The sequence below is a fragment of the Eurytemora carolleeae genome, unplaced genomic scaffold (assembly GCF_000591075.1).
Source record: "Eurytemora carolleeae unplaced genomic scaffold, Eaff_2.0 scaffold840, whole genome shotgun sequence".
Taxonomy (NCBI): domain Eukaryota; kingdom Metazoa; phylum Arthropoda; class Copepoda; order Calanoida; family Temoridae; genus Eurytemora; species Eurytemora carolleeae.
In genome coordinates, this window is record NW_019396731.1 from 100,680 (window position 1) to 120,364 (window position 19,685).

Here is a 19,685-nt window from a genome sequence, read left to right on the forward strand (position 1 = left end):
AAAAATATTTTAAACTAGAAAAAAGTGTAAAATAACTTTAAAACTTTTTTCTATTTAAGAAGGTTATTAGTGTTTCTTTCGCAACGCAAAAAATATTGAACGAGACTAACAGCTTTACGTAACTGGAATAGAGAAACAAGACCTCCCCCCCCCCCTACTCTGATATCCCCCCCTCAATGCCTGATATCCCCCCTTTCCTACTCTGATACTCCCCCCCCCTCCCCCAACTCTCTGTTTATTCAGAGCTATATACACAAATATTATATGTATTCATCGCAGGGTATTATTTCAAAACAGAAAAACCTTAGTTTTTGGTAAAAGAATGTAGATAGTAACAGCTAAGATTTTTACATCAATTTACCACGTTTCATAACATATATTGTGAATGTAACAAAACACTATTATTGAAATAATAAACAAACTATAAAGTTGCGTAGTAAAGTATCGCCGTGTTATTTTTTGATATATTGCTTTTTATTAATAGCATTATCATAAAATATCATCGAAATTTAATAAAGTTTTAACCACGTAGTTCTAACATCTATAAGAGACATTTTGATATTAATTTTATTTTGATCAAGTATAATAATTAGACCTTAGAGAAAAGCGTGTGTAATGCGTTGTTTTCTTTCAGCACACGTAAGTGCAACATTCCTTAGCAAGGTTGTATATTTCCGTACATTGGAGCGCATCAAGATTCGAGAATAACTTATTATACAACCTTGATTCTTACACACATTTTTTTAATAAAAAAATGGAAGACAGCTAGAATTAAACAAATCCACTGAACAAACTCGGCAAAGCAAGTTTTTCATAAATCTATGATAATTTTGCCAATAAGTTCTTAAAAGCCATAAAATATACATGTCTAGGGCCGAACAAAACAGTATAACTGAGTTAGTTAGATAAAGTCAAAGGCTAAGGTGTTGCGGCACTTTAAAATCGACCCAGTCGATTTTGGCAACTTTTCATGGCTGTCTGGATCAATGTGAATTCGGAAAATGAAAACTAAAAGACGACTTTTCTACGCCTCTCGATCAGCCTTCTTTACAAAGCTTATTGAGTTTTTGTTCACTGAAGCTTTTATTAAAGCCATATAATTTTCTTTCCCCAAATCATTAAATAGTTAAAGTAATAAACTGTTGTCCCATGAAACATGACGGTAACAAGACGATTTGAAAGTCTTCTTTGATCTTAGAATTTACTTGTGATATTCAGTCGTCAACCTACTTTAACATGTATGATTCTCAAAACAATAAGCATAAAACTCTCCTAGTCCTGGCATTTCCAAAATGTTGTCTGCCTTTTTTATGCTGTCAATTTTACTAGAGATATTAAGAATTTCGTTGAGATTTCAATTTGTTATAAAACCCAAATTCTTAACGAAATTCTTCATATCTCGGGTAATATTGAAAGCACAAAAAAGACAGACCACATTTTGGAAATAACAGGAATAGGGATATTTTGTGATATTATTATCTCTAGAATTTTTATTTCTAAAATTAGGGTGAAAAATTATATCAAAAATAAAAAACTATATTCAAGTCGTCTCACTACTCTCATGTTTAGTGGGACACCCTGTATATTCAACGCAGAAAGCCAAGTTTAACCAGATCGTCATATTTCAAGAGTAAAATGTCGTCAATACAGTCTCATCCCTCGTGGGTAACCCTGTAGCTCGATCCGTAGGACTAGGGTTTCCAGCGAAAATCTCGTATTTTTTGCATTTCGTTCGCGCGCGAAAATGGAAAACATTTAGATCGCTTTAATCTGTTTCGCAAAAAAAGCTTTGCGAAAAAAAATGCAAAAATTTCGAGAAAAAAAACAAATGCTGACAAATAAATTATACCAATGTTTCCCTAAGTCAAATGAAATCTAACATTATTAAAGTAAAGGAAAAATAAAAGAGGGTATAGGATGAAACCTGAGAATCTCAGGCAGTTGAACGATAGATATCAAACATGCAGTATACTGGTCATGTAATTTCCGTCTGCATCACGTGACCAGTATACTGCTCTGCCATTGGTGACATAATACAGACTATACGAACAATATGAAATAATATTATGTTTCATCCTATACCCCCTCTCATTTTCCTTTACAGTCCCTTTAATAATGTTAGATTTCCGTTTGATTCATCAGATAGATGTCATAGTATTGTTCAACGCCTGAGATTCTCAGGTTTCATCCTATACCCCCATTTATTTTTCCTTTACAATCCCTTTAAAACCATGTTTTACTTTTAACTCTTTTCCTTACTCTTTCAAATGTTTTTAAGCATATGTAAACACATTTTTTGTCACTGAGAATTGTATTTTGTAAACAGTCTCATACTGACTTTAACCAAACTATTATTATTCTTATCTTTTAAACAGTTTTCATAATCCTCAATTCAAAGATAAAATTTACATTTTGACATTTTATTTTCTCGTATTTAATCTCATAATTTTGCAAAATGTAAATCTATCTTCATCATTATATCTTTCCTAAACTATTCTTAAAGGAACTGTCATCAATATATCTTTCCTAAACTATTCTTAAAGGAACAGTCATCAATACATCTTTCATAAACTATGCTTAAAGGAACAGTAAGCGTAGTTGTAAATAACCCTCAATGCAAAGAAAGCAATGCCCGGATATACAACGGTACCCTTGTTTCTTGTAAGCTAGAAATGCGCGTGTCACTTACTTAACCAGACAAAGCTTTCAAGGGTACCATTATGAATCTGGAATTGCCATCTTTGCATTTGAAATTGCACTTACAGCCCCTGATGTTCCACCGCTTTGTTGCTGCTGCACTTTCTTCATAATTCTTGCCATGTTCAAAATTAAAAAAGATACTTTTTTACAATATATTTTTTGTTGTATGATAAAAAGAAACATATCTTGACATAATAATGAAAATGCATACTTATTAATTCATACATATATGCAGAACCAGAACAAAATTATTTCTTTTCTAAAAAAAGATTTTTTTAAGAACTTTATTTAGGTTTTATATGAAATCTTCTTTTGAATGCTGCTCTATACGATGAGTTACACACCACATACAGCTGAAAATTAATTAATTAATTTTTCTTTTTAACATTACGGTATAGGTTTTACCAATGGATTGATTAGAGCTGAAAACCATGCAGTTACATAGACGGGTATATGAGCCTAAAATACAATATTTTTTTATTTATAATATAAATTGTTATTTATGAAATTAATATTTAAGTTGTTGGTTGTTAACATGTGCGATCGTTATCCAAAAACCCTTTGTTCCTTGCTTGTAACTTTATGAAAAACGACGGTTTCCTGTTAACAGTGCTCAGCTATATGTAGAGGATTTCAAACAAACTGTGATGTAAAAAACCTCAATTTATAAATTTTTTATGTAATCTTTCATGAGCGATCCCATTAATTATTTACTTAATATTTTACCTCAGGGTAGAGAGTAACTAAAGGGTCAATGCTCCTGATTACAACTGCTGGTAAATTAAACGCTGAAAAAGAAAAAAAAAATGTGTCAATGTTTCACCTATTTTTCTTCTTTTAGTTAAGATTAAATTTACCAGCTCACTTCGTTTCAAAAAATAAGTTGTAAAATAAGTTACTTACTCTGGACGCGCTCCAATTTAAGGAAAATGTCGTCTCCTGAGCATAGTGTTACGCGAGCCATGCTGCGTGTAGAAAGTCTGCTTGTCACCCCTGGGTATTTCTGAGTTCTCCCTGAAGATCTGTACGGAATGTATTGTGAAAGAACTAGTTTAGGAACTGTTTACAGTCCGACTGCGCAGACGCAAGATTTCTCGCGGAGTAGTAGTTAAATTTATATCAGTATATGTTTATTCGTTTTGCAAGTATTATCCGTGTTCAGAATTCTGGGATCACCGTGGTAATTATTTTATATATATTTATGCTTATCGGTTGATTCTAGTATGATTGATAGTTGTGTATATGTTTATTGGTTCCTAGCCACAGTTTTTTAATGCCTGAGTGGATAATTTGTTGTAATTGTATGATTTTCACTCAAAGCTTTTTCTGTGGGTTTATTAAACTTGTTTAGATTGAAGGCTCAGAGAAATAAACGTTCGGAACCTTACTATCTTCCTTTTTTATTATGAAGAGCGTTGAGAGAAGGGAGTCTTACGATCCAGTCCTGAGAAATACCACACGGTACATATATTAGGTCTTTAGGGAAATCGCTAAGTAGCGAAACACATAGATAGATAGAATCAACATATGACGTCACTGATTATAGAGGCGAGTGTGACGTCATATGCAGATTCTATCATATATCTATGCTTTAAGGAGACGACATTTTCGTACATTGGAGCACATCGAGAGTAAGCAACCTTATTATACAACCTTGCTCCGTTTTTAATACTGAATATATATTCTATAGATTGTAAAGTAAATGAATTGGTAAATGATCAACATAATTTAGCGATTTATTCGTTTTATCTGTGCTAAAATACAAAATACTAATAAAAATTAGCTTAATAAATAAAAAAGGGGTATAGGGACTGGCTGATCCCAAATTGAATTCGATTACGATCGCCAGTCCTTTACTTCTATCTGTTGTCTTTATAAGAGAAAATGGTTAAAAACGACTCATACCAAAGAAATTTGCATTATTTTACCTAGATCGTAGATAATCTAATTATTTCAATCGAATCATTATTTAAAAAAGGCAGATACTGATACACAGACAAAAGCTTTTATGTTTGAAAAATTGAATTATACAATATTTACAAAATATACTTTTGACAAATTTATTAGAATTTACCTAGATTTGTAATTAGTATAATCCCAACGGTAAATGTCAAATTTAACTCCTGTCTGAAAATAAAAATTTAAAAAATTAAATTAATTATTTCTAAAAAAATTTAATTAAATCTTTCAAAAAATAAAATTTAATCTTTCTGAAAAAAAAAGAATTACAAAGATGGCAAATCTGATTCCCAGCTGATCAAGTATCACTTTACAGATATTAATTATCAACATTTTAAATAGTATACTAATTAATTTTAATTGTGGTTTTTCTACAAAAATGAAATGTTTATTTCTCTAGTGCAAGAAAACTTATAGGAATTATCAAAATTGAACACTTTTAAACAAAGAACAATTTCCTCATTATTGAACAGACAAGATAAAGGTTTCAGGCCCTGACAAGGCTTTCAGGCCCATCTTCTTTTTGAAATGTGAATATTTTCTCTTTGTATACATCGTATAACAAAAACAAAAAAGTTCAAGGATTTTATAAAACAATTTTGCGAATTTTCAAAATCTAATGAAAATCGAATTTTAATACGGGGTTACTTAAAATTACGCTTACAGTCCCTTTAAGGCGATTAAACATTATTTCACAGAAAAGTTATTATTTTTTACCTATTTCGCTTTTGTCTCCTAAGTGTGTATTTTCTCTCCATATTCTCCACATATGATATTCTAATAGAGAAAAAATTTAAAATCTACAAATATCTAGTTAAAAATATTTTATTGATAATTATAATAAACTTTTATATATCCCCCAAATGATTGAAGGGGGGAGGGGGGTGTTTTACCGTTCTACACCCAACCCTATTGAATTGTTAACAACTATGAAATTGAAAAGTATCTGTGTAGTGTAACCCGTATTAGGGTTTCCACGAAACAGTAGATTCTCTTGCGCAACAGTTTCGTGTTTTTGCAGCAGGTTTGCACGAAATTGCGCATTTATTCGAAATAAAAATTTTTTTGGTCCCGCAATTGTTTCTCGAAATTTAACAAAATAGCACGAAATAACGAAATAGCATGAAATAACGAAATAGCAGAAATAACGAAATGCGCAAAAATCAAGATTTTCTTCATAATTTGCGAGTAATAGCTTTTACGCATCAATGCGAAATTATATCAGAATTTTGTTCAACTTTTACTTAAAACGTAAGAAAATCTTTGCGCAATTACATATTTATGTTCCCTCTGGCCGGCCAAACGGCTGGACCCAAAGGTCTGATTTTTTTTGCGAACACTCGATCATGGATATCCTGAGGATGACAAGGATTAAAAAATCAACATTTTTTCCCCGGGCAACGCCAGGCTCTCTAGCTAGTATATAATAAATAAGTACATTTCCGATGCTTCATGCGAAATTAAAAGTTATTAAATCGACTACATTATTTTTATATATTTTAAACCTAGGAAATATGTGAAGAATTTGATTACCTTATATCTGGTATGCATCGAGTTGAAGTAAAAGAAGTCTCTAAAGAACAATTTTCTAGAAAATAATATCTAACAATTAATAAAAGTCCTAAACTTCTAATATTTTAAATTTACAAAAAAAGAATGAAATTGATTTCTAAAATGAAGGCAAGTGATTTTCTATTATAAAAGTGACATGGTCGATATCCTTAAAACCTTTGTATTATAAAACCTTTGTATAATAAAACCATTGTATAATAAAACCTTTATATAATAAAACATTTATATAATAAAACCTTTGTATAATAAAACCATTGTATAATAAAACCTTTGTATAATAAAACCATTATATAATAAAACCTTTGTATAATAAAACCTTTATATAATAAAACCTTTATATGATAAAACCTTTATATAATAAAACCTTTGTAAAATAAAACCTTTGTATTATAAAAAATGGCATGAGGTATATATCATCTTCTTTTTGAAAGTCTGATTATTTTCAATTGTGATCATTCCAAGAAAAGAGCCTTGCGCATATATGCTTCAGAGAAACAATAAACAGGGATGAGACTTAATAGAGACGATTTTACGGAATCTGTTTAGTACTTTTCTTGCATTTAGGGTTACTTGTAGGCCAAAAATGGCTTATTTCTTTGTTTAACCATACAGCAAATTATCCAAATACTTGATTAAATGAGGAAACAAAAGATTAAGCTAAAAATCGTCATATTTTTAGAGTTTTGTATGTCGTCTTTACAGTCTCGTCCTTTGTGGATAACCCTGTAGAGAAAAAAGCCAGAAATAAAATCTATTTGATCAAGGCAAATGAGAATATCTTTTATAGAATTATAATCATAAATTGGAAATGGGAGGGCACTTCAAATTTCAAGGTCGGTCCCTTACAATCATTCAAACCTTGTCTTGCTGAGAGCTTTTCCGATTTTAAATTTATTCGTTCATTTTGTAGAATACTTCCTAACGTTCTATTCACTGCCTCCTTAAAGTAAACATATAAAAGAAAATCGATTATAAAGAAAGACCAAAAATAATTATTTTTATCTCCTTTGGATATTTTTTGATGTGTAAATTCTGTTAAAGGTTTATATTGCTTCCTATCTGTGAAAACCTATTTTTACCATTGGATAAAAAGCAAGTTAAAAAATATTACCTCGCCATTACTTGAATTTGTTTCTTCTTCTAAAATCTTCTTCAGCGACTTTGAAGAGTGGAAAAAATGAGTGGATTCTCGCGAATTCGAACCTGATCTACTAATATATATAAATCAAAGGTTTTAAATTAAGATTAGAGGCTAAGAAAATACATAGATATATTTTCAAAATTAATAATAATTCGCAAAGTTTTTACCTAATTTTTTCATTAAAATTGAAGCATTTCATGGAAATGATTCCTTTCTGAACTTTCGGTGGCATTTTTTTCGGAATCACAATCGATGTCTTTTCTTTATAAAGTTTATCAGAAACTTTGTTGGATTTCCCCTCTGGTATTTCAGGGGAGAACACGGTTGGAATCTGAAGAGAAGTAAGTTTCTTCTGGATGACAGGGGACCATGTTTTAGAAGTCTGAAGATTTACCATTTCTTGCTGAAAGTCAGGGGAAACTTTGTTAGGAGTTAGCAAACATCCGTTTTCCTTCTGCAGCTCATAAGAACTATTGCTTGGAATTCTAAGGTAAGATTGTTTCTTCTGAATGTCAGGGGAACCTATTTTCGAAGTCTGAAGATTTACCATTTCTTGCTGAAGTTCAGTAGAAACTTTGTTTGGAGTTGGAAGAAATTCCTTCCGTAACTCCGAGGATATATTGCTTGGAATTCTAAGGAAGCCATGTTTACCTTTAATGTCAGGGGAAATATTGTTCAGAGTTTCAAGATGAGTCTGATTCTGCCATTTTTCAGAAGTCATATTGTTGTAAACCTTAATTTTTTCATGTTTATCAGGGGAGGATTTGTTTGGAGTTAGAAGACACACCATTTCCTGCTGATTGTCAGGGGAACTATTGTTCGGAGAGTGAAGAAACTCATATTCCTGCTGCATCTCGGACGAAATAACCATTGAAACGGCCAAATTATTTTCCGGCAGTCTCAGTGTTTTTGGACGGAATTTGGGACCAGGCTGACCCATTGAAAAATCACATTCTGAAACTGTAAAAGAGGATTTTTTTTTTCAAAAATCATTTTTTTTACCTGGTGTAAGACTTGGTCGAAAAGGCAGGTTACAGCTTCCTTGCAGCTCTATTGTTCTGCAACAAAAGTATAGTTTGCCAGAATTAGTGCAATTTTAAGAATGTATCAAAATGAACAGTTATGTTTTTCTAGAAATAAATATAAGCTGATTTATTAGAGTTTAATCTAAATTATTTAACTTAGGGTTAAAAAGGTTTTTAACTTTACTCATTTTATGAATAAAGGAAAAATTTTTATTAGATTTTTCGGTTTATTTATAATTAGGATTTTTAATCGTTTTTGAAAACGATCGTTTTTTGTTTCGTTTTCCAATCGTTTTGAATTTTTAGAAAACGAATAACGATCGTTTTAGAAAACGATCGTTTTTTAAAAAAGCTATTTGTGACCATTTTTTATACGAGTGTTTTTTAAAAACGATCGCTTTTGAAAAGACGATAGTTTTTGAAAAAAAAAATTTTATTGACAATTATGTTAAAGATCGTTAACGAAACGACGAAATTTATAAACACTGTCGTTTTTGGAAAAAAATCGCTTTCAAAAAAATTACATGCAACTTTATTGAATGTCGTCTTAGACGAAGTTAAAAAGTTTTGGGGGAGCAAAAACTTCTTGATATTTCTTAAAATGATAAGTACAGATGCCCTTCAGGTCGGTTTCCTCGTCGTTTTTATTAACGATCGTTTTTCAAAACGATCGCTTTAAAAACGACTATTTTAAAAAACCAAACTTTTTGAAAAAAGATCGCTTTTAAAAACGATTGTTTCGTTTTCGATTTTTCATCGTCGTTTTCATAACGAAACGATCGTTTTTCAAAAAAAAAAGAAAACGTTAACATCCCTCTTTATCATCCTTTAAGAAAATCATAAATTAGTAAAACTCACCGATTTGTTTTCCTGATTGTTTTCAGAATTATAGAATAGCAGACAAATATAATAGTGTAAGGAATCCCAAGACCAATCGGCATCAAAACCGAATTTGGATTCAGTTCATCTGTACAAAGTCAAAATAGATTAAAACGTAATTGATATCCCTTGTTATAATTTTACTATCTATGCCTTAATCATTTTTGTCAACCAACTTTATAGCCTGCAGATAGTTCTATTCTAAATAAACCACTTCTAATACAGTGCTATTGAAAATAAACCACTTCTAATACAGTGCTATTCTAAATAAACCACTTCTAATAAAGTGGTATTCTAAATAAACCACTTCTAATACAGTGCTATTCTAAATAAACCACTTATAATACAGTGCTATTATAAATAAACCACTTATAATACAATGCTATTCTAAATAAACCACTTCTAATACAGCGCTATTCTAAATAAACCACTTATTATACAGTGTTATTCTAAATAAACCACTTCTAATATAGTGCTATTCTAAATAAGCCACTTCTAATACAGTGCTATTCTAAATAAACCACTTCTAATACAGTGATATTCTAAATAAACCACTTCTAATACAGTGCTATTCTAAATAAACCACGTCTAGTGCTATTCTTAATAAACCACTTCGAATACGGTGCTATTCTAAATAAACCACTTATAATACAATGCCATTCTAAATAAACCACTTATTGCACAGTGTTTTGTGCTATTCTAAATAAACCACGTCTAGTGCTATTCTTAATAAACCACTTCGAATACGGTGCTATTCTAAATAAACCACTTATAATACAATGCCATTCTAAATAAACCACTTATTGCACAGTGTTTTTCTAAAAAAAAACCACTTCTAAAACAGTGCTATTCTAAATAAACAACTTATAATAAAATGGTATTCTAAATAAACCACATAGTGCTTTTCTAAAAAAAAACACTTCTAATACAGTGCTATTCTAAATAAACCACTTCTAATACAGTGCTATTCTAAATAAGCCAGTATGTATACAGTGCTATTCTAAATAAACCACTTGTAATACAGTGCTTTTCTGATTAAACCAGACAATTAATACAGACTAATATAGACTAGCTTTTATGGCGCTTCGGATGAATAAACCACGTCTAGTGCTATTCTTAATAAACCACTTCTAATACGGAGCTATTTTAAATAAGCCACTTTTAATACAGTGTTTTTCTAATTAAATCACTTCTAATACAGTGTTATTCTAAACAAACCACTTGTAATGCAGTGCTATTCTAAATAAGCCACTTCTAATACAGTGCTATTCTAAATAAGCCACTTTATATACAGTGCTATTCTAAACAAACCACTTGTAATACAGTGCTTTTCTAATTAAACCAGACAATTAATACAGACTAATATAGACTAGCTTTTAGGGCGCTTCGGATCCATTTTCTTTCAACTTTTAATTGTGGCTTTATCTGTAAGCATCTTTGTTCAGTATAAAACAAATACAAACAAAATTTTGTCCCGATCGGTTCAGCCAGTTTGGCGTTTATTGGACACATACCAACAGACAGACACCAAGACACGCAAATTATAATATATAGACTACATTTTATATTTCTAGTTTTTAAATTTTGACTTTTCCTGGCGAGAACCATATTCTGCAAGTTTCTGAAATTATGTTTTTATTACAAAAAAAACTCAGATCTTAGGCTTTTGGGGCATTTAACCAATATTCAACATATTTATACTGAACTAGCTGGAGTTTCCGGCGTTGGCTCGGGCCGTGCAAATTAAAAAAAAAATTTGAAATGGATTTCCAAAAAATTTTAAGCTTATATTACCCCTCGGGTATTCATCGGTTCCATAAAATATTTCAGCCCATTCGGTCCAGCCGTTTGGCCGCTAATAGTCTACACATATATGTGATCGAAGAGCTTTGCTATATAGATAATATGAATCATACCATGACAGTTTACTAGTTCATCTCTTCCTAGAGAGATAATTGTGACGTCAGAATAAAATGTAAATATCCTCTGGCTAAAAGTTGGTTTAGTTATTCAACAGTGTGACCCACAAAACATGACTGTTGAGAGACGATTTGAAAGTCGTCTTTAATCTTTAAAGTAATTCATTTTGATCTTAATTTAAAGTAATTTAAAATTTCAAAATAAGAATACACCATTTTTGAAATTCTAGTATTTTGTGATCATTGTTTCAATAAATATAATTGTAAAAAGCAAGTTTACGAGGCAATGCCGCAAATTATGTCAGAGACCAAGACGATCTTCAAGATTTCTCCCCACTGTCGTGTTCTTGGCACACCCTGTATAGTTTACCTGAAACAATATCAAATCCTAGTTTGCCCCATAGTCCTGTACTTGGAACTAATATTATCATTGTACTCAGTACACAGCACAGTATAATACTGTACAAACTTGTTCTGTATGTTATTCTGAAACAAAATTAGAAAATTGCAATCACAAAAATTTATTTTACTTTAAGACTAAATCAATAAAGTGATCGAAATTAGATTTGTGCGATTTAACAAATTGTACAAAAAATCTGATCATTTTATGTTTTTACTTAACCAATATTGGTTGATTCACATGTACATCCAATTGGCTTGTACGTAGGTGTTGAACAAAACCCTTTCAAAACTCCCCAGAGCCTTTTAAAAGTCGTCTTTACCAGGTTTGCCAAGGATTTATTTCTTTGTTTCTCTGACGGAGAACACATCAAACCAAACCCCCCACCCCCGGCCCTTCTCCGAATCCGATACTCGATTGTATACCAAAACAAGCACATGTTAAAGTGAAATAAGTTAAAAATCAAGTGAAAACAATCTTTATTTTTGTAAACAAGCAATTATTTTCAGAAGCCAATTATGTTTTAGTCTTCAATCGATCACCCCTATCTCTGAATGTGTAATGGCCAACTAGTAAGTTACCCTTCCATATATAATCATAATATTAGTAACAAACAATGTTCGAAACTTTGCTTCCATAGTATCAACTTATCAGTTTATAAAACATACCCCGCTCATTCAGCAACCTTAAACATGTATCTCTTGTCATTTGTATTTCTTATTTCTTAAATTCAATCATTTGCTATTTTTTATCAAAATATACTCGCATTTTATAACTCCTAAAAGATTGTAATTAAATCTTCCTTGTTTTAGGTTAGAAATATATATTTTTGCGACTAACGGTTTTCACATCGAAGAGAGAGAGTTCTATAACAGCTTTTATCACCAATGCATCTGTTTACAGTAGGTCATATAGCTTTAAGCGCATAAAGAGAAATACGCTTAAAAAGCACATTTTAGCTTTTCTTATGGTCCACTTTAGTGCTAGCATTTTCAAAACGTTTGTAAATTATCTTCTATGATAACAAATTCACCATTTCGATCAGCATATAACTTTATGGGATTTTGAAGGAGAACTAAGATAAAAATTGTTTTTCCCATTTTTAGCTTAAAAAGGTCATAATCTTAACAATTCTGTAACGATTTTACGCGTAGAAATTATTAGAAAACAATCAACCAGCAAGAGCATTTAATAAACATATTACTAAATCTGTTTCTCATGATTGTAAGAAAATTTAATGATGTTTTAAAGGCTCTATCTTTAAATCTGAACATGGGAGAAACTGAAATGTACTTTTTGCATATATTTCTGTATGCACACAGAGCTACATAATTCCTACGTACAAAAAGTCAGTTTTTGCCTTCAATTATTTTTCTTGGATGTAGACTTTAGATTTAGTTCTCAATGTAAATTAACTTGTAGTTGACCAAGTTTCAATTTACAATGATCGGATTTTTTGTACAGTTTGATAAATCAAAAAGATCTAATATTTGAGTTGTGTATTCAAAGTTGATTTTGATAATTAAAATATTTTTTTTTATTTGGAATACGGACAAGGTTTGGTACAAGTAAATTTGTATTAATCTACGATATATAGCCTGGGTCAATTAATTAGGACAAATGTTTTTCTTTGTAGATTTTTTACGTCAATTAAGGTTAATTTCGTTGTGTCGAAAAATTGAGAGAGATATTTTGACGATTTCGATTTTATTTGTTAAATTGGAATCTTGGCCAATTTATAAATATCCTTGTCAATTTTGAAAGAACAAATATGTTAGACCACGTTTTGTAAATCCCAAGACGGGATGTTTTTATTCGAAATTTTTAAACTGGATTATTTGTAGTGCTGGTGTCTCGGAATTATGCCTTGTATAATTCAAGGACAATAAAAATTCTTCACTTAATTCCAATGTTTATTGGGATACTCTGTATTTAATTTATCTGTAAACCCAATTATACTCTTATATTGGGATACCCTGTATTTTATTTATCTGTAAACCAGATTATACTCTTATATTGGGATACCCTGTATTTAATTTATCTGTAAACCCAATTATATTCTTATATTGGGATACCATGTATTTAATTTATCTGTAAACCCGATTATATTCTTATATTGGGATACCCTGTATTTAATTTATCTGTAAACCCGATTATATTCTTATATTGGGATACCATGTATTTAATTTATCCGTTAACCCGATTATATTACAGTAAAAACATATTTTTAAATAAAACCTGAAATTTGTGCATACAGCAGCCCATCTATTTACTGCCAAAGCTGCCTAAAGAGGACTAATGTCAAGAAATATTGGATTTTTGTAATGAGTTCTTTATTTTAATTGTAAAGAAAGATAAACCATTGTTTTTATTAGAAATGGTGTCATAAAAGCACATGTATGAAAGTAGTGCATGATGGGTATCATGTAAGATTTTCGGCTCAAAACAACCTCCAAAAATATATTTTGTAATATATATTTTTATAACAAAATAAAAATATTTTGAAAAATCGCTTGTAACCTTTAGCACGACTTTACATATTATTAGAGCAAACAGTTTGGAAATAGTTTTGTGGAGCCTTTAGAAAGTTCTAAAAAAGTGTGAATAAAACCCAAAGAGAATAGAATATATAGAGGGGAATTTACTAGAAAAAGTGTAAAACGGCCATTTTGTTGGACTGTTTCCATACTGCAGGTGTACTTCACATATTTGTGCTATATAACCTTTTGGGCCCTGGAATATCATTTTATAGAAAATCTAAAATTAATATTAAAAGAGAACCAAATTACGAAATAGGCTGGTTTCATAATTGACCAATGATCATTTCACATAGACTCTATGCCTTTCACTTTACTAACGATGTTTTTCCGTTATAACTATAAATCAAATGATGTTTTTTATTGACCTAGTTCATTATAAAGTTTATTTAACAGCTTTAAAAAATTTGAAATTGAAATGGATAGTCTAGGGAACATACTGTATTAATGTACTCTACTGCATATAATTTGTGAACATGTACATGATTTGTACACTTTGAACTCCCATTCAGGCTGAAAGGGACTGAAAAAATTCATACCGAGAGATTGTCTAAATTCCCCTCTAATGTATATTCTCTTTGATAAAACCTAATCAGATTGGATCCCCAAAAGCAAATAATTTGACTGATATCCTAAAAAAACTCCTAGTGAAAATGGTCTACTCAGGGGGCGGAAACGTCATGTGTGTGGGGGTGTACCAAAAGAGTGTGTGTAAAGTTTACCGAACCAAAGGTGTGTACTGTAGGTATTATACAGAACGTAAGAATCTCGGTATTTGTACAGTCGAGGAGAGTACATTTGTTAATTGTTAATTGTTTACTTAAAAATAAGTTTAATATGCATGTAATATATTTTTCACATATTTAAGTCAACACTATAAAGCTAAATTTTCATGGAAAGAATCTAATTTGATTAAAGTTTACAATAAACTACTCTTTATTCAAGTTTAATTATAATTGACAACATTGTTCTGCAATTTCATTGACTGTGGTCATGTTGTGTGTCTGTACCAAAAGAGCGTGTGTAAGGAATACCGAACTTGTCTGCAAAGCAGTGCTCATGACAGACCAGCGCCATTTCCTTTCCCTTTATTCTATTCTCTGGGTCTAATGCTCAGAATTGTTGTGTTATGTGTTCATTAGATTATTTATAAGCCCTAACTTGTGCCTAACAGTCGTCTTCCTATTCGACACTTGACCTGGATGTTTAAAAGATTTCCATGGTTCCAGAAGAAAGCGAATGGCATAATAAAACACAATGTTGAACCGGGGAAGCAAAACCTGAAAAATACAAAATTAAATCAAAATGTAATTTTCTGATAAATCTGCCCTATCCCTGTATTTTCCTTTGTGTACTGCAAGACCTACCAACCTAGTCTAGGTAGTGTACTGCGAGACCTACCAGTCTAGTCTAGGTAGTGTACTGCAAGACCTACCAGCAGTCTAGGTAGTGTACTGCAAGACCTACCAGCCTAGTCTAGGTAATGTACTGAAAAACCTACCAGTCTAATCTAGGTAGTGTACTGCAAGACCTACCATCCTAGTCTAGGTAGTGTACTGCAAGACCTACCAGCAATCTAGGTAGTGTACTGCAAGAAGAGGTAGGATAAAGGAGCTGTAAACAAGATCTGAGCAGGAGAGAGATATTACAAGGATTGTTGTAGGGTGGGATCGGAGCTTGGGATCTCTAAAAATATTTTACATTTTTTAATCTAAAAATATCATGTCTTTTCAGTAAATAATTAATTTTAAGTTTTTATTTACTCATTTTTAAATGCATTAAAAAACTTTTAATAAGATTTTTATCTGAAGAACCTTTTTTTTCAAATTTATAACATTAACATAATAACATCATTGATTTTAAACTGCATGCACAGTGAAAACCAGATGACTCTGAAATAGAAAGACTGCAGTTTAGCAATTCATTAAGTGTATTTTATGTTGTTTGATTTTAAAAGTAGTCTTCCTGTTTCTGAGTTTTCTGGTTATAACTGTATAAGATGAATTGAGAACTTTTGAATGAACAGAAAATCTAAATCCATTAAAAAAATTCAACTTAAAATCTACCTAAGTAAGATAACCATTGATACTGAGTTTAAAACTGTTCCTAAAAATCAATGTAAAATTAATTAATGATTATGGCTCAAAGTCATCTGAAATCAAAAAGAATAAAAAAATATTGTTAAAAGTTTAATTGGTATATCTAAGATTAAAAACCATAAAAATATTGTAAAAAGTTGTATGGATATCTAAAATCAAAAAGAATATAAAATTTGTTAAAAGTTGTATGGATATATCTAAAATCAAAAAGAATAAAAAAAATTTTAAAAAGTTTTATGGATATATCTAAAATCAAAAAGAATTAAAAATTTGTTAAAAGTTTTATGGATATATCTAAAATCAAAAAGAATAAAAAATATTGTTAAAAGTTTTATGGATATATCTAAAATTAAAAAGAATAAGAAATATTGTTAAAAATGTTATGGATATGTCTAAAATTAAAAAGAATAAGAAATATTGTTAAAAGTTTAATGGATATATCTAAAATCAAAAACAATAAAAAATATTGTTAAAAGTTTTATTGAGATATCCAAAATCAAAAAAATAAGAAACATTGTTAAAAATTTTATGGATGTCTAAAATCAAAAAGAATAAAAAATTTGTTAAAAGTTTTATGGGTATATCTAAAATCAAAAAGAATAAAAAATTTGTTAAAAGTTTTATGGATAAATCTAAACTCATCAAAAAGAATTAAAAATATTGTTAAGTTTTATGGATATTGGATATATCTAAAATCAAAAAGAATAAGAAATATTGTTAAAAGTTTTATGGATATATCTAAAATCAAAAAGTGTCATAAAGATGTTGGTACAAGCAAAATTGGTTTAGCCACAGAGTAGAAAATAAAAAGAGGACAAATAAGATTCTCCTTGGGCCTGGAAAGTGTACATTTCTTGTAAATGTTTACACATTTTACGCAGTACATTACAACAATACAGTATATGTTCCCTGGACAATCTGTTACGTTCTTCTTTTTGAATTTGTAAAATAAACCTTGAAATAAACCAAGGTGAAGTAAATTCATCATTTTTTGAAGTTTCTAACGTAATATAACTGATTTGTAAAAGAAATTCCAGGGCCTCGAAATTTATATACCACAAATGTACGAAGTACGCTGACGTACAGTAAAACAAAATGGCGGGTTTACACTTTTTTTCAAAGTTAACAAACCTTTATTTTTTATTTTTTCTGTGTGTTTTGGGTTTTATTTGATTATAAATCTACAGTGCTACTCAAAATGGATGATACCGTAGAGACGACTGTAGGGAATGCTTACTGTCTATTTCTTTTTATTCATGACTCCCTGCAGCTTTACAAGTGTTGATTCCTTTGCAAAATCATTAAATATGCCATTAAAATACTCTGTACAAGGCATAAGTAAAAATTTAACATTACGACCGTAATATTTTAACTGATTCAGATCGTCTTTTTATTTTCATTCTTTGTGGGTAACCCTGTAATTTCTAAATTCAACCAACCAAGTACAGAGAATACAGCACAGATAATTCCGGCAGCAAATTTGGCTTCATCAGGAATCATTTTTTCTAAACATTAGGGGTTTGCTACACTAGTTATTCACAGAGAAGGTTTTCTAGCTGACAGATTTTTAAAGAAGAAGTTTTAGTAGATTAGATCTTTAAAGAGAAGCTTTCAATAGACTAGATCTTTAGAGAACAGGTTTTGCTGAACTAGATCTTTAAAGAGAAGGTTTCAATCGGTTTCAATAGACTAAATTTTTAAAAAGAGAAGGTTTCAATAGACTGGATCTTTACAGAGAAGGTTTTACCACACTAGACTAGATTTTTAAGAGAAGGTTTCAATAAACTAGATCTTAAAAGAGAAGGTTTTACTAGACTTTATCTCTAAAGAGAGGGTTTCACTAGACAAGATCTTTAAAGAGAAAGTTTTACTAGACTAGATCTTTAAAGAGAAGGTTTCAATAAACTAGATCTTCAAAGAGAAGGTTTCACTAGACAAGATCTTTAAAGAGAAGGTTTCAATAGACTAGATCTTTAAAGAGAAGGTTTTACTAGACGCGATATTTTAAGAGAAGGTTTCAATAGACTAAATCTTCCAAAAGAAGATTTCATTACACTAGATCTTTAAAGAGAAGGTTTCAATAGACTAGATCTTTAAAGAGCAGGTTTTAGTAGATTAGATATTTAAAGAATAGGCTTTACTACACCAGATCTTTAATGAGAAGGTTTAAAAAGACTCAATCTTTAAAGAGAAGGTTTCAGTAGACTTGATCTTCAAAAAGAAGGTTTTTTATAGAATAGATATTTGAAGAACAGGTTTTAGTAGACTAGATCTTTAAAGAGAAAGTTCCAATAGACTAGATCTTTAAAGAGAAGGTTCCAATAGACTAGATCTTTAAACGGGAGGTTCCAATAGACTAGATCTTTAAAGTGAAGGTTTCGTTACAATAGATCTTTAAAGAAAAGAATAGACTAGATCTTTAAAAAGAAGATTTCACCAGACTAGATCTTTAAAGAGAGGTTTTAAATAGATTAGATCTTTAAAGAGGAGGTTTCAATTGACTAGATCTTTAAAGAGAGGGTTTCATTACAATAGATCTTTAAAGAAAAGAATAGACTAGATCTTTAAAGAGAAGGTTTCATTACAATAGATCTTTAAAGAAAAGAATAGACTAGATCTTTAAAAAGAAGATTTCACCAGACTAGATCTTTAAAGAGAGGTTTTCAATAGATTAGATCTTTAAAGAGGAGGTTTCAATAGACTAGATCTTTAACGAGGAGGTTTTAATTGACTAGATTTTTAAAAGGAAAAATTTTCTTTAATAGATCTTTAAAAAGACAGGTTCACCATGAGACTAGCCTTTAAACAAAATTTTTGCAATTGCTGTATTTTATGTTTTTTGAACTATTTAAAATCATAAACTTGAGTTTTACAGTCGTCTTTTTAGATTGCATTCCAAGTTATTAATTGGAAACACTAAAATAGGAGAAAAAATTTACAATCTTAAAAACCGGCCTTTTTTTCTGTAGAATTTAAAACGTTGTCCTAAGGTCAACTGACAGTATAATTATACCTGGGGACTCCCCCCCCCTCTCTCCTCCACTCCTCTGTTTATTTAGAGCCTGATATACCGCCTCATTTATATATGTATCGAGTGCAGGGGTTTATTTTATTTCAAATGTCAAATCATGATTTACCATTTTTTCTTCAATTTTTCAAAAAAGTCTAATCTCATGGTTTCGTGAAATAGTTTAGGTTTTAAACAATTTTTTATTTTTGACCCCGTTACACAAAGATTATTTACATTTAAAACGCCTCCCCCCCCATTAGTTCTGTTTGATCTTGAGAATTGATGAGGCGTTAGGTTTACACAAATTTACTTTTGACTTTGTTTATGTGAAAGATTTAATAACATATACTGCACTTTTTATTCCGCGGTATATACGCTTCAAAGTGAATTTTACGCATTTTAAACCTAGAAGTGCAGGTTTACCCAACACGAAAAAAATGCGTA

The 19,685-nt window shown here is 30.4% G+C and overlaps 1 protein-coding gene across 2 annotated transcripts; it reads right to left on the reverse strand.

The window, feature by feature from the left end:
* Positions 1–2,844: 2,844 nt before the first annotated feature.
* LOC111707904 (uncharacterized) lies at positions 2,845–19,266 on the reverse strand. 2 transcript variants are annotated; one of them, XM_023481089.1, is made up of 19 exons: positions 19,245–19,266; positions 17,671–17,736; positions 16,199–16,238; positions 15,702–15,818; positions 15,331–15,412; positions 13,834–13,880; positions 11,566–11,681; positions 10,871–10,897; positions 9,256–9,364; positions 8,375–8,430; positions 7,540–8,332; positions 7,343–7,439; positions 7,090–7,171; positions 6,193–6,247; positions 5,377–5,436; positions 4,775–4,827; positions 3,427–3,488; positions 3,106–3,159; positions 2,845–3,053 (listed from the first exon to the last, which is right to left on the reverse strand). In XM_023481089.1, the coding sequence occupies exons 2-19, from the start codon at positions 17,729–17,731 to the stop codon at positions 2,985–2,987; spliced, it is 1,980 nt and encodes a 659-aa protein (XP_023336857.1). In that variant the 5' UTR covers positions 17,732–17,736; positions 19,245–19,266; the 3' UTR covers positions 2,845–2,984. The 2 variants fall into 2 exon arrangements, with proteins under 2 accessions (XP_023336857.1, XP_023336856.1); XM_023481088.1 differs by having other exon boundaries at positions 7,343–7,442.
* Between the last annotated feature and the right edge of the window lie 419 nt (positions 19,267–19,685).